The 15,135-nt window shown below is 38.8% G+C and overlaps 1 protein-coding gene across 4 annotated transcripts in view; it reads right to left on the bottom strand.

Annotated features, from left to right (window-relative positions):
* Positions 1-15,135, bottom strand: part of mtus1b (microtubule associated tumor suppressor 1b) — a 140,062-nt gene that overhangs the window by 101,273 nt on the left and 23,654 nt on the right. For 3 of the 4 annotated variants that reach the window (XM_073064573.1, XM_073064572.1, XM_073064571.1), the window contains 2 exons: positions 5,135-7,406; positions 1,466-1,682 (listed from right to left, as the gene is read on the bottom strand). In XM_073064573.1, coding sequence (XP_072920674.1) covers positions 1,466-1,682; positions 5,135-7,228 — 2,311 coding nt within the window. In that variant the 5' untranslated portion in view covers positions 7,229-7,406. The remainder of the gene's footprint in view (positions 1-1,465; positions 1,683-5,134; positions 7,407-15,135) is intronic. The other variant, XM_073064574.1, reaches the window with a different exon arrangement.

The following is a 15,135-nucleotide window of genomic DNA, read 5'->3' as shown; positions in this document are numbered from 1 at the left end:
GAAATTTAATTACTGAATACATGATACTAACAGTTCATTTGCAAAGTTATGCAAATTAAATATTTTGGGGAAATGTGCCTTAAAATTTCTAAAGAACAATGACTGGCTAGATTAGTGTAGCACTGCAAGATTACAGAGATACAAGTTACAGCATTACTGTGGACTCCATCTACAAGTATTCATTACAATTAATTTATAAACCAAGTGCACATGCCTTATATTCAACCTTAACCCTGGCCTCAAATTATTTCATTTGGTTTCAATTACCAAGTTGACAGGAACTCCTTTGTTCAAAAGTTCACAGAAACAAATACTTTGAACTACTAAGGCACTATTGTTCTTCAAATCGGGCAAAAAGAGCAGACTTGTGCAAACTAAACCCCATTACAAGAGAAAGTGCCTAATTGCCAATTTGGTAGATTTAGTCACAGCAAATGAATCCTCTTTTGGATCTCAAAGAGGATCTCAAAAATTATTTGGCTTTCAATGTCAAAATTCCATTCACCATTAGAATATAGGCAACTTACTAACACAGCAATGCAAAAGAAGGAGGATATATTGAAATGCCCTGAAACATGTTAAAAGTGCTTTCAAAACTCTGGAGAAACTCATCTGATTGAAAGTAGAAAGTGCTTGAAAGTTTAGAGCAACTCAGCACCATCTGTGGAAGGAAGAGGCAACATTCCAGAAATGCTCCCCATGCTGCTTAGTATTTTCTGCTTTTAGCAACAAAGTACTGGCAAATTGCCATGGCTAAGGAATCTATAAAAATATCCAGTTAAAAGGCAACGTGTGTTGAAATTGCATGGCAAGAGATTCACAGTATATAGTTCAATATACAGCTAAAGTCTCTTACAAATTTCCAAAAAAGTGATTAACACTTGCTTCCAAAAATACAGCACTGTTGTCCAAATGTTGGGAGTTGAAAATGACTAATCATCCCTGACCTTTCAAATTCAATCTTCCGAAAGAACACTGCACAGCAAACTAAATTTCCTTTGCAGCTTTGGCTGCTATATACAGTAAATTAAATTCTTTCCAGTATGCAAACCCCAAAATTCTTTAAAGCAAAAAGGCTGTGTTATTACAATTCCTGCTCCACTAGTTTGGAATCACAAAATGCTGTCCCCACCCATTACTGCATTTAATCACTATTTACCTGCAAATATCTTGGAAAAGCATAATTGAAAGCTTTTGGAGCCTTTCCAAAGCTGTGAAGAATATTGATGTAGAATACTCAAGACACATGCAAGTAGTCGCTTTTTTGGCAATGCACACCTACCACAGATTATCCTAATCCCCCTACCATTTACCATTAACATAATCCTCGAAAACTGAATTAGTCAACAAGCATTTTATAAGAGAGACATTATTAAGCCAAACAACATTCTAGAATTCCATATTAACTAGTGGTTTAAGAAATTGCCTATTTTGCAAAGTTCAACCCATTTAGTATTTAGCTTACCAAATTGCAGCAGCTGTTTATTTGTTGGACCCTGAATGACACTGGTGTGGTCATCCTTCCTCACACTTTCCAGAGACAATTTAGACACAGAAGACTGTACTCTTAATTTTGCAGATTGAGACGGCATAGGCAAGCTTCTCTTATTGCTGAACGATGGCCTCCGCCCAACTTGATCACTGGGTGCAGATTTAGTTAAAACAACCTGAAAAAAGAAGGACTTCATGCAAAATAAACCTGAAATAGATCCACTTGTCTTATACAAACCATTTAGGAATTATGCAAGTTTAAAATCACGGACACAAGAAACTAACATTTCTAATTCTGTCTTGTATAAACACTTACTGAATAAGGATAGTTTTGCATTAACAAGTCTTAAAGCAGATCCAATACTGCTACACATAATCAAGCCTAGCAGTCAGTGCCATAAACTAAACACAAAGAGTAACGCACTAATATTACTTACATGGTAAGTGGTTTCACTTAAGTTATAGCAATTCCAATTGAGAAATAGAAATCATTGTCAGGAAAGACATTCAAATGTTGATGACTCAAAGTTCAAATGGAAAACAAAAGCTGCAACCGTTAAGGCACACTGCCTTTGTGGATTTGATGGCTGCACAACAATTTTAAAACACATTAACAGGGAAGGGATCAAAAGAACACTGCTAAAGCCAACTGCATTGTTTTGAGCACAGACTATGAGGAAGAGGGAAGGACAAAAATATCTTATCCTCATTACAAAGTGTATAACCATTTGAGTACTGGCATTGTTTATTAACACAGCCAGGTCTCTCTGGATTAGAATACATTTACAAGGTGTAAAATTGGAAATTCAGTTGATTATATCCAGTTAGATTTAATACAAATCAGAACTTTATTTTGACAAAATATGACATTTGTGCAAAATAATTTTTGACTGCTCATTTAATACCAACAGTTGCTCAATATACATGTACTAAATGATAATGATCTGTTTTGTGTCATCTTTGAACATCTCCTTCCAAAGGATACGGACATAACCAAAATACACAAATGCTTGAACAAATTCAGAACGTTTTTAAAAAATAGTTTAGCTATGTATTACAGACAAATCAAGATGCTGAGACTCTTGCAAACAAAAAATTGAAACCATAAACATGAGAGATTCTGCAGATGCTGGAAATCTTGAGCAACAAACTGCTGGAGAATCTCTGCAGGTCATGCAGCATCTATGGAGGGGAATAAACAGCTGGTACTTTGGGCCAAAACTTTTCATCTGGAAAGTTGGTGGTAATTACATAGCTGGACATCTCAGCCAAAAGAGCCACACTGTCCAATAGTTATTGGCTTCTCTGAAATAGTCCATAATCGGCACCTGTGAAGAGATTTCACTTCTTTCCCAAAAACCACTTGGACTGGTTTGAAGAGAGAAGTGACTGGTAGCAAGTTATCCCAGAATTAAAATTCTACCATTCCTGAAGGCAAAAAGCAGTACTACAGGCAACTGGAAGTAGAATTCTAGCAAAAGACATAACACAAATAACAAGAGGATGAAAAGAGTACGGGAGGCTCCAAACTGACAGCTGTGACATATGCAAGTCAGTTCAGAGTTGAAAAAAACCTTTAGCCTAAGCATCCAAGGCCCTACCTACTGAATACAGATGAAATTGAAAGATGGGGACTGTTATGAGCACTTTGAATAGCACCTTAAGTTTTTGATGCAAGCAGCTTTGACTATCCCACAGCCACTCATTTAGTCAGGCTTTGCCACCATTTCTGACCAATAGGATACTGAAATGGTGGTATCCTAACTGATAAAGGGCTCATGTGTAGGCAATATCTCCATTTTATATCTAAAGCTTGGCAATTAAGAAATTCAATTCGCAAATCTACAAAATCTGTCCACATCTAAGAGTGCATTTCAAGGGCCCCAGATGCTATTAATCAGACCACCTTCAAGCAATGCAAACATGAAACTAGGAACTCTGCTCCCAAACCCACTTTACCAGAGGGAACACTGGGTAGAGTCCTCAACCCTACCTCAACTGGTATTTAATAAACTGCTCCCCCTTTCTATGGTCAGAGGGAAATGGATGTTCACAAGTAATAGTCTCTGGCTTCAGCCACCCTTCCCTAACAATCTCTTATGTCAGCTAAAACAAACTAAAAATATCACCTGTCACTCAAACATCAGGAACAGAATCAATTGATTCATCTCTGATAGCCTCACTTACCATGCTTAAACCATGGCTTGATCAGAGCTCCAGAAGGATGTCATTAAGTGACACAAAATGCCTCATCCTTCAATGCCAACTGTGTTGACAAAATCAGTGCTATTGTTTTAAGTATTACTGCTGGTTCTCCAACCACTTGCATTTTACCTCCAAAGAGTCTACGCTAATCAGCATCCTTATTGTCTACAAAAACTATGGACATTAGTCTTTATACCATTCTTATTTTCCAAGTCCTTTCCAAGTCAAGTTGGGCAATTCTACTTTCAAATAACCAAACAAAAATCATGAAAATAGTCCTAGATATTTTGAAGACTTTAAACCAAATACAAGCAGTGACTTTCAATCTTCTCAAAGATACCTGATTATTCCCTACTTTTTGGGTATAGCTGCATACTTCCAATATTTGCCCCACAGGATGACATAAATACTACTTCCTCTCTTAAACCTCATACATAGGATGTCAATGTCAAAGTCTGCATTTGTGAAGCTGTATTCTGAAATGGTCTAGCAAATCATTTAGTTTAAGGACGTTTATAAATCTGTTATAGAGCTGTGTATCCAGCCACAGAAGGCAGGATAGATCAAATTTAACGTCAATATTAGCACGAGTTCTAATTTAATTCAATTTCAGTTGCCAACTAGGATTAAATGGTGTAGGTCACTGACTCAGGCCAAAAGGTTTTTAGTCAAGTGTTCAGGAATGCTACAACTGATATTGCATAATGATTATAGTAGCTTTATCAAGATTCAACAATAAAGTTACTTGGTTAGAGGCCAGTAACACAAATCAATAAATACTAGTTTGAATGCCACTTCATTAGCAGGGAAATTTAAATACACTAATTAAAAATGGGTATCATCTGTCAATGTGACCATGAAAATAACATCCATTGAAGACGGGGCTGAAATATCATGAATATGCTGCAGTTTGTCCTCTAAACAGCAAACCCTAATGACCGAAATGGCCAAGCTCAGCTGCAGTAAGGAATGAACAATGCAGCATTTGTTAGTCAACATCATATTTCATTGTAAAAACTCAAAACCCAACTTATTCCTGAATTTGCAAACCTAGCAAATCTTAAAATATTTTTGCTTTCTTCTATGTCCAAAATAGCTTGCTTATCACAGAACTGACTTTCTCAGAGGTTATTTTCTTAGCAAAATCAACAATTATGTTTACTGCTGCAGTTTAATCAGTGCTCCCTTGTGATATTGTTTTAAATCTTCTCTTTCCACTTGTCATAGTTAGACCAATAGTAATTATAGTCAAAATTTTGATTTGAACAGCAAATAACCTGTCTTCATGCACACTCCAATTCCAACTTCCAGTAAAATTTATTTTTTTTTTACAAATGATGCCACCTGCAGTTGCCATTGCTCATAACAGAAAATTAACAAGATAGAGCTCACCATTCACTAAAAGGCTTAAATTTCAAAGGTGCTAGAGAACACTTACTTCTGTGCTGCGAGTCTTCTTCAGTACAGCCATAGAAACTGGAACATTGCAACCAACTCCATGATCTGCTGCATCTGCTAAACTTTTACATCTGGCTCTTGGTTTTTCAATAACAGGAACATTCTGCTTTGCAAGACTGGATCTCTCCCTTCCACCACAGTGAAAAGTTTTATTAAGCTCGTGAGTTGTGCTTATGGATGATGACTTTCGATCGCCCAATGAGTTGTGCACTTTACTTGATGCTTCACCAACCAAAGCCAATTTGGAAGCCATTGAGGTCTGAATATTCTTATCATTTGATTTTAAAATATTATCTGCAGTTGAAATATGTTGCTTGTTCGCAGGAAGTGTTTTCTTACATGTGACATCCTGCAATTTCAGCACTGCTGTCATTGGTTTTGGTGCTGATGTTGAAAGACGATCTTTATTCAGGGCTTTAGAAGTTTGAGAACATGGAGATAGAGGTGATCTTGGAACATTTTTTGCCGAATCCTCTGATGAAGAGGGGACATTTTTTGGTGGCAAGCTCATATGAACCCTAGATACAACTTTAGGTTTGACATTGTTAAAGTTAGGCTTGGGGTAGCATTTTATCTCCACTTTAGTCAATCTGACTTTCATACTTGCATTATGTTTTACTTTGCAGCATTTCTTTTGTACTGGGTCCTTTATATTTGGCTGCAGTTGCAAGTTAATTGGAGACTCTCCTGCAGATAATGAACCATTCCTTTCAGTTCTACCTGTTGGATTCCGAAATGGTGAGCTGAAAAAAGCTGTTGTGGACTCTGGTAATGGGGTTGATGTTTGAGAATATGAACTTCCATCTTCATAGATTGTTAAATTTGAAATTGTTTCATTATTTACATCCTTTGCTTGTGCAAGTTCCTGTGCATCAGCATTCCAACTGCTAACTTTAGAGGCACATTTTGCATCATTTCTTTCCTGCCACACGATAAAAGTGGCATTCATTGCTGAGTTAGCTGGCTTTCTACAAGCTTCAATTTCATAGCTTTGAGCAGCAGTCATTCTCATAGGTTTCTTGCAGTCACCTTTGCAATTTTGTTCATTTACAGCTACCAACCGCTCATCTAACATTTCTTTTGGTTGATATATCACATATTGGTTATCAGTGGAACTGGTTATACCATAATCAACTGTCGCACAGCAATCTTGATTAGGAGTTTGGCAAGAGTTCACAGAGAATCCACTACTCTGATTTAAGTCTGTTTGACATAGCACTTCTTCTGTTTCATCTACCTGTTGCTGCTCAAGGGAGTCCTTGGAATCAGAGACAACTTCTGATGACAATTGATAAGTAGTCAACATGTTATCTATCAGCTCATTTTCGCCAGATTCAAAAACATCCAGCGACTGATCTGATACAACTGGATCATATGAACTATTGGAAAATACTGATGATTCAAGGGCAAGCGCACTAGATTCATGCTCAGTGCTGCTCAGACGAATACCTTTCATTTCCAACTCTGTTTCACAAGGAACTACTGGATGTTCTAAACTTTCCATGTACATTTTCATTCCTATACTGTTACCACTGGTATTATCAACTGTATCCAAGTTCAAGCCATTACCTGAAGCATGATGATCTGCTTTCTGAAGATATGCTTCATTTGTAATAGATTTTAACTTCTGCGCAGAGTTTGTAGCACGAGTTTCATTTAAGGGTTCAATATAAGGTAGGTTACTTTTGATAGAACTACTTAATTTGTGAGTTTGCAAACACCAGCCAGGATCTGTTATTGTAGCAGAGCTCTCAGAGTTGCAACTCAAATTTGCTGTCATGTATTGATCCGAAGAGCTACTTTGAGAATAGGGCTGGTCTTCAACCACTTCTGATTCAAGTCCAGCTATATCCTGGAGCACACAGGTTTTCTGGTCAGCTGAGACTGCATCACCATTGTTATTAGATGGCAACACTTGCATATCTGGTGTTATACAGTTTTCAATAGTCCACTGGGTTGGAACATGGACTGTTTCAGGAGATATTTGTGCACTGTAATGTTTGCTGTCATGTCTGTCACTGGTCAAAACAGACTGATGAGAATCACGTATTGTATTGTGCAAAGTTTCCTCCATTCCACTGCCGCTGTTGCATGCAAGCCTACTTCAAATATTTCCAATTAGTGTCCTTCAGAGCATTAATCTGACATTAGTAATGGCGCATTTAATTGCGAGGAGCAAAATCCACAAAAGGGCAATTCTGCCAAAATATTAATTGTTATACTACTGACTTGCAAATGAACTTTACCTGGAACTGAACAGAGAGAAAAAAAAAGTTAGTTTTACTGCATATCCAATTGGATCACTGGATTTTGCAATTGTGAAGGCTTATCTAACAATCCCAAGTCATGATGCAATGTTTGTAGAAGTGGATCAAAATTTGGGTAAATCTTGCAGTAATTAATAGATGCTGAATTTTGCAAGAAATTTAAACATTAATACCACCCCAGAACACAGCAAAAGTGCAGCTTTTTCTCTATACAGTCAGTATTATACAGCATGAAAAGAGGCCTTTCAGGCCACCACATCCATGGCAGACATATACCTGCAGTCTCATTTTCCAGCCCTTACCATTCAAATTGTGATTAAGCCCTAGTGATTCTAGCATAATGTTTACCTAGTGTCAAAATGGTTGTTGTGATGCCTCTACTGTGTGTTAGTGTACTGGGTAGTGACTGTCACTCTCACTTCCAGCTTACACCACTGGAGAAAAGTAGAGCTGTGAATGTGCAAGTCTCTTCTTGCCTGTACATTGTACATCACCTCTGCAACAATAAACCTCATGTAGTGCCTCCTTGCTGGTGACACATGGAAACTGAACTCTTTTCGGAGTCAGGATAGGGAGGAGGTCTGGCCCCAGCACGCATAGCATGTAGACACACCCTGATGCTCATGAACCAGATCTCCAGCTATGGGTAAATAGCCCCATTGCCTTGTGGGCAGCCTTGGAAGAGACCGAGGCTATGGAAGTAAACTCAAAAGGTGGCTAGACGTCATTGAATATCCTTCTAGCAGCTCCTACAGCCAAGCTGATGCCAAATGTATTGCTTCATAAGCTTTCCTTTAGACTACATTGGTGCAGTTGAGAGGGGAGGATCTTGACGACTGGACATCTCAGGATCTCCATACCTTCCACCCAGGCTAGTGATGATGATTAACATCACCCATTGTCCTTCGAGACAGACGGATGCCAACCACCCATCTATTGCTTTGCGAGTTTATGCCCATAATCAGATAAATATACGTTTGTAGATGTCACCGCTCAACCAATACTGGTTACAATTGAAAAGAGTAATTTCTGACTGAACAAAATTGTCCCAGACAGTTCTCGGCAACAGTACCCTTTACTAACCTGTGACCAACCTGAACAAGGACGTCTACCTGCATATTAGGTTAAAGACAAACAACTAAAACAAGCAAACTCAGATTGCGATTTTATTTTCATATTTTGCAATGCTAACACAGATCACACCACCATGTAATGTACCTCAACAACAGCTATATCACTTTGGATACTGTCGGGGGGATGACCTAACAAAGGAAGGTCACAGTGGTTGGGTCTCTGGCACTGAGTCTACATCGGAGTCTGAAGGGAAGGGGAGATCAGAGGCACGCTGTGGTAATAGGGGATTCGTTAGGTGAACAGATAGGAGGTTCTGCGGGCAAGAACAAGATTCTGGATGGCGCGTTGCCACCTGAGTCCAGGATGTCTCAGATCAAGCCCTTAGCATTCTTAAGTGAGAGGGTAAACAGTCAGAAGTCATGGTCCATGTAGGTACCAATGACATGGGTAGGTTGAGTAATGAGATTCTGCATAGGGAGTTAGGTGCTAAGTCAAAGGGCAGGACCTCCAGGGTTGTGATCTCAGGATTGCTACCCATGCCATGTGAGGCCAGAACTAGGAAGATTATACAGTTTAATATGTGGCTAAGAAGTTGGTATAGGAAGGACGGCGCAAGATTTTTGGATTATTGTGCTCTCTTCCAGGGAAGGTGGGACTAGTAATGGAGGGAAGAGCTTACACCTGAACTGGATAGGTACCCTATCAGGAAAGTTTGTTAATGCTGCATGTTGGGGTTTAAACTAGAGTTGCAGGGACAATTAGGACAAAGTCAGCATTCTTTCCTTAAGGGAAAATCCTGCCTGATGAACCTGTTAGAATTCTTTGAGAAGATTACAAGTAGGATAGATAATGGGGGTGCAGTGGATGTTGTATAATGGGGCCTATTTTCAGAAGGCCTTTGACATGGTGCCACACGAGGCTGCTTACCAAGTTAAGAGCCCATGGTATTACAGGAAAGTTACGAACGTGGTTAGAACATTGGCTAATTGGTAGGAGACAGAAAGTGAGAATAAAAGGGTCCTGGTCTGGTTGGCTGCAAGTGACTAGTGTTCTGCAGGAGTCAGTTTTGAGACCACATTTTATGCCGTATATAAATGATTTAGAATAAAATAGATGACTTTGTTGCCAAGTTTGCAGATGATACTAAGGACAGGTAGTGTTGAGGAAACAGGTAGGATGCAGAAGGACTTAGATTAGGAGAATGGGCAAGAAAATGGCAAAAGTATAATGTTGCAGGGGGAAATTCCAGGTGTCAGAGGCATGAAGAATGTGAAGTTCTTGGGAAACTGAAAGGTCATCTGCACAAGATGGTGTACACTCCAGTATTCTGAAAGAGGTGGCTGAAGAAATTGTGGAGGCATTCATAATGATTCTGGAATGGTTCTAGAAGTCTGAAAAACTACAAATGTCACTCCACTCTTCAAGGGAGAAAGAGGCAGAAGGAAATGAAAGGCCAGGTAGTCTGACCTCAGTGGCTGGGAAGATGTTGGGGTCCATTACTAAGGATGAAGTCTCAGAGTATTTGGGGGGACATGATAAAATAGGCCATAGTCAATATGGTTTCAAAAGAAAATCTTGCCCGTCAAATCTGTTGGAATTCTGTGAAGAAATAACAATCAGGATAGACAAAGATATCCTGGATACTGAGTACTTGGATTTTCAGAAGGCCTCTGATAATGTGCCACAAATGAGGCTAACAAGCTACAAGCCCATGGCATTACAGGAAAGATTCTGGTATGGATAAGGCAATGGCTGATTTGCAGGTGGCAAAGACTGGGAATAAAAGGTGCCTTTTCTGTGTTGAGGGCAATTCTTTTTACGTTTTGTCAATAATTTAGATGATGGAACTGATAGCTTTATTGCAACATTAGCAGATGATATGAAGGCAGATGGAGGGGTAGATAGTCCTTCTATATCCTCTCTACTTCCTCAAAACAGATTAGGAGAATGGGCAAAGATATGGCAGACAGAATACACTGTCGGGAGGCATATGGTCAAGCACTTTGGTAGAAGAAATGAAAGGGTTGACTATTTACTAAATGCTAAGAAAATACAAAAAATTGAGGCACAAAGTGACTTGGGAGTCCTTGTGCAGAATTCCCCAAAGGTTAATTTGCAGATTGAATTTGTGGTGAGGAAAGTAATTGCAATGTTAGCATTCATTTCAAGAGGACTTGAATAGAAATGCAAGGATGCAATGTTGAAACTTCATAAAACACTGGCGAGACCTCTCGGAGTATTCTGAGTAGGTTTGGGCCCCTTACCTTAGGAAGGATGTGCTGAAACTGGAGAGGGTTCAAAGGAGATTCACAAAAATTACTCCAAGTAAATTACAGTAGTGATTCTTTAATGTGCAGTATACTTTTGATTTTACTGCAGAGAAGGACTATTCCCAATTTTCACAAGTCCAGTGATGCAGGACATGGTTCCTCTTTGGCTAGTCTAGTGCATGAACAAGTCTTGGGAAACGTCCAAAAGCTCCACATAGATCAACAAGTTAATCATTAATATGTAAACCTGTCACAAACTCCTATTTACATTAAAGGCATCATTCCAGTATCTGAACAGAGAGCTATACATGTGGTGAAGCTCAGAATCTGTATTCAGTCCAGTGCAATTTTAGACAGATTTTTTAGACAGCCCCAAAAGGCTGCATCCATCATTAAGGATCCCCATCACCCAGGACATGCTTTCTTCTCACTGCTACCATCAATGTGATACACGAGTCCGAAGATACACACAATGTTTCAGGAACAGCTTCAGTTCTACCATCAGACTTCTGAATGGACAATAAACCCATGAACCTTTTTGCCCATTTTGCACTAGTTTAATTTTTTAAAACTATACATTTTGTAAATTTTAGTTTTGTGTATTGCAATATACTGCTGTCACAAAACTATTCCGTGCCATATACCAGTGACATTAAACCCAATTCTGATTCTCCTCAGTTGCATTCATCTGAAGGCATTTTTAACTTGTACAGCTTCATGAATTCATTGGTAGCTCTACAATTATCCCGAACTTCCTCTTCCACAGAATACTGAAGGTCAAAAAGTAATCAATAAATCTGTTTAGCAAAGCAAGTTAACGGTAATTTCGTGTCTACAGTGACTGATAAATGGAAAGTTGTCAAAATGATTCAGTATTAGAATTATTTCAGCACTCATTTTTCTTCTGCACCTTCTAGATCTTCCCCTCACAACCTTGCCCCTGTTATCAATAATAAATCATTTATTCCCATGTCTTCCTCCAAGCTTCTTCAGAAACTGTTGGCAGTCTCCAAGATCAAAAGTCACACTGTATCCAAAGAGCTCAATTCCTCTTGCTTTTACAATTCTCTCTGCTCCTTGTTTTGAACTACCACCTGGGGGGGGGGGGGGGGGGGGGGAAGAGAAGAAAGCAAAGGACTTCAACAATAATACCCTTGGATATTATTGGATATTCCCTGATGGTTTATACATCCACGCTTTCAGATTAACACAGCTGCTTCATCATAACATTCAAATGAATTCTCCTGCATTAATTTTAAAACAAGCTAGAATGTATTACCTTGACCAGGGGTGGGCAAACTTTTTGACTTGTGGGCCACAAAGGGTTCTAAAATTTGACAGGGGGGCCGGACCAGGAGCAGATGGACGGAGTGTTTTGGTAATACACCTCATAAGAGAAAATAAAATATCATGGGATATGTAGAAAACATGTGCTTTAATTTCAATTGAAAATGAACAAATGCATTACAACAAAATATCTGTCTTTGAAGTCCCATGGTATTTAGCTATTTATTGAAATGACTTTTAAAACACTGAAAATTAAATGAATAAAATACAGCTTTTTTTTAATAGTAACAGTTATTATTTTAAAGCACTGAAAATTCTGTTATCCTTCAAGATATTATCATCATCACTCTCCTCCTGACTGTCTTTATTTCAAAAACGGTAGGAGATGCAGGTCTACTTGTCCTGCTCCTTCTTATTCAATTGTCCCCTGTGCCAAAACTCAACAACGACCAGCACAAGGACAAAACAGTGACAGTGCGCCAGTATGCGGAGCGCGTTATTTGATCTGGAGCACATTTTTTATTTTGAGTACGTACGTGCACCTGCGCACTGCTCATGTCCATCACTTAACAGAAATGACATGTAACATGTAAGGCTTATTGAAAAAAATATTTTCAAATGCATTTTTTACATAACACAACGAAGAAACTTATTTTTAATTTCAGTGGGAACAGTGTTGTTGGTCTCCCTTTTTAGCCAGCGCATCAAAGTCTGGATTTAGTTTTGTTGCGGCGAAAACGCCAGAATTGCGGGGGAAAAAACGTTAACAAGGTTTATTAATATAATTTCATCAAGTTCTGCGGGCCGGATTAAAAAGCTTAACGGGTCGCATATGGCCTCCGGGCCGTAGTTTGCCCATGCCTGACCTTGACAATCAAAATAAGCAACACAAAATGCTGGAGACACTCAGGCCAGACAGTATCTATAGAAAAGAGTACATTCAACGTTTCAAGCCAAGACTGTTCAGCAAGCAGTCCTGGCCCAAAATGTCAACACTTCTCCAAAGATGCTGCCTGGCCTGCTGAGTTCCACCATCATTTTGTGTTACTTGGATTTCCAACATCGGCAGATTTTCTCGTTTGTAATCAAAATAAGAAATTGCCTTTAATTGTAATTAATTCTGCTTAAGGTCCTTGGCCTAATAGTGTTTCTCCTTCCAGAAATTGTGCAACTTGCCAAATACAATTAGCCTCTTTGTTAAAGTCATTCATGTTACAGAAACTTGTCCTTACAGAAATTTACGAACAACAATTTACAAATAGAAATAGAAATTTACAAAAATATGAATAATTTTCACTCATGAAATTCATTAAAATAAATCACTAATTTGCATTACTTGACATGCCCAGTTGAGCTTTGTGCTACTGAAAACACAAATTGGCCATTTTCTAGGAACTCAACCAACACCAATTACATAGCTCCCTTGCATGTCCATTATTTTTGCATTAATTTCAAGTCGTCACTTTTATTGTCATTTCGACCATAACTGCTGGTATAGTACATAGTAAAAATGAGACTTTTTCAGGACCATGGTGTTACATGACATTACAAAAACTAGACTGAACTACGTAACAGGAAAAAAAACTACACTAGACTACAGACCAACCCAGGACTGCATAAACTGCATAAAAGAGTGCAGGCATTACAATAAATGATAAACAGGACAATAGGGCAAGGCGTCAGGCCAGGCACTGGGTATTGAGGAGTCTGAAAGCTTGGGGGAAGAAACTGTTACATAATCTGGTCATGAGAGCCTGAATGCCAGCAGATGTTTTTATTTTGCTTTAAGATTGCTAGCTTGCATTTTCAACAATTTATTTATTGCCTTTGAAATACATTTCAAACTCTGCAAACATCATTGTAGCTTTACCTAATAATTTCAAACACCTTCTTGAACCTCTATCATTCCTAATCTTTTACTCCTATCCCTTCATTCCCAACTTTCATCACTCCCTTACTACAATCCCTCTAAAGCTTAATAAATTCTTTAAGAACACTTTCCACCAAATGCAGAACTTGCATTTGGGTAAGAACATTCTAATTTATAGCATTAGAAAAAAAGTTTACAAAATAAGTGAATTTTAGAGCAAAATAACAGTGATTCCTTTGCTTGTGTCTTCAGAAACAGCTCTATTTCCATCTTTAATATCTCTATTTTCCCTTTCAGGGTTCTTTTGAAGACTCTGACCTAAAATTACATGCTGACTGGTTTTTTTTGTGGGAATGAGACCTGCTCTCAAGGTCTCACAACTGGGCGTTACTCGATATACCGAGGACATGGCATAGAAGATTAGCTCGCCTTCAGAGTTCTGGGATTGTGTGGTTCTGGAGGCGGGTGGACTCGTGGTCGGTGCCTCTGCAGGGAATCGGAGTTGTGGGAGATGGAACATCGAAAGCAGCGAGCTGGCTGTGTGCCCAGAGGCCCGAGTTCTTTGGGCACCAAGCTCGTAAAAAGTGACACAGACTTTTAACATTATAAATCAGCAAGTTGTTTGTTACGTCTCCCCTCTCACTGTGAAATGGAGGCACCTCTTTTTTCCTCATCAGGGAGAGAGAGAGCGTGCCTGTGTTATGTCAAATTACCGGATGAACAAGTAGTCTTTGGGGCAACGCAAGTCTGTGTCTTTATAGATGCTTTGCTGCATGCTTGAGTGCTCATTGGGGGGCGCTGATGCTTCTTTTTTACTGGTGGGGGGGGGGGATTGTTTTGCTGCTGCTTACATGTGAGAAGAGGAGCTTTGGGGTTCTAACATTTAACTGTCATTCATTCTTTGGTCACTCCTTTTCATGGACAGTTGCGAAGAAAAAGACTTTCAGGATGTATATTGTATACATTTCTCTGACATTAAATATACCTCTGAAACCTTCGAATATTTAACTCTACCTCTGCTCTGTATAATTAAGAGTTAAGTATTCTGCTCCACCAAAATTCATTTATGTTGAAAACTATTCTTTCTGGTGCTATAAACTAGAATGCAAAACCAATCAATTACAAAAGATTATGATGACCAAAAAATTATGGAACACATCATAAACAAAGCACGAAGACTAGCCAAGGTCACAAATGTCTAGTTAACAAAATG

Source organism: Hemitrygon akajei, chromosome 13 (genome assembly GCF_048418815.1).
Source record: "Hemitrygon akajei chromosome 13, sHemAka1.3, whole genome shotgun sequence".
Lineage (NCBI taxonomy): Eukaryota > Metazoa > Chordata > Chondrichthyes > Myliobatiformes > Dasyatidae > Hemitrygon > Hemitrygon akajei.
Note: the sequence above shows the minus strand (reverse complement) of the source record. Positions and strands in the feature narration are given on the sequence as shown.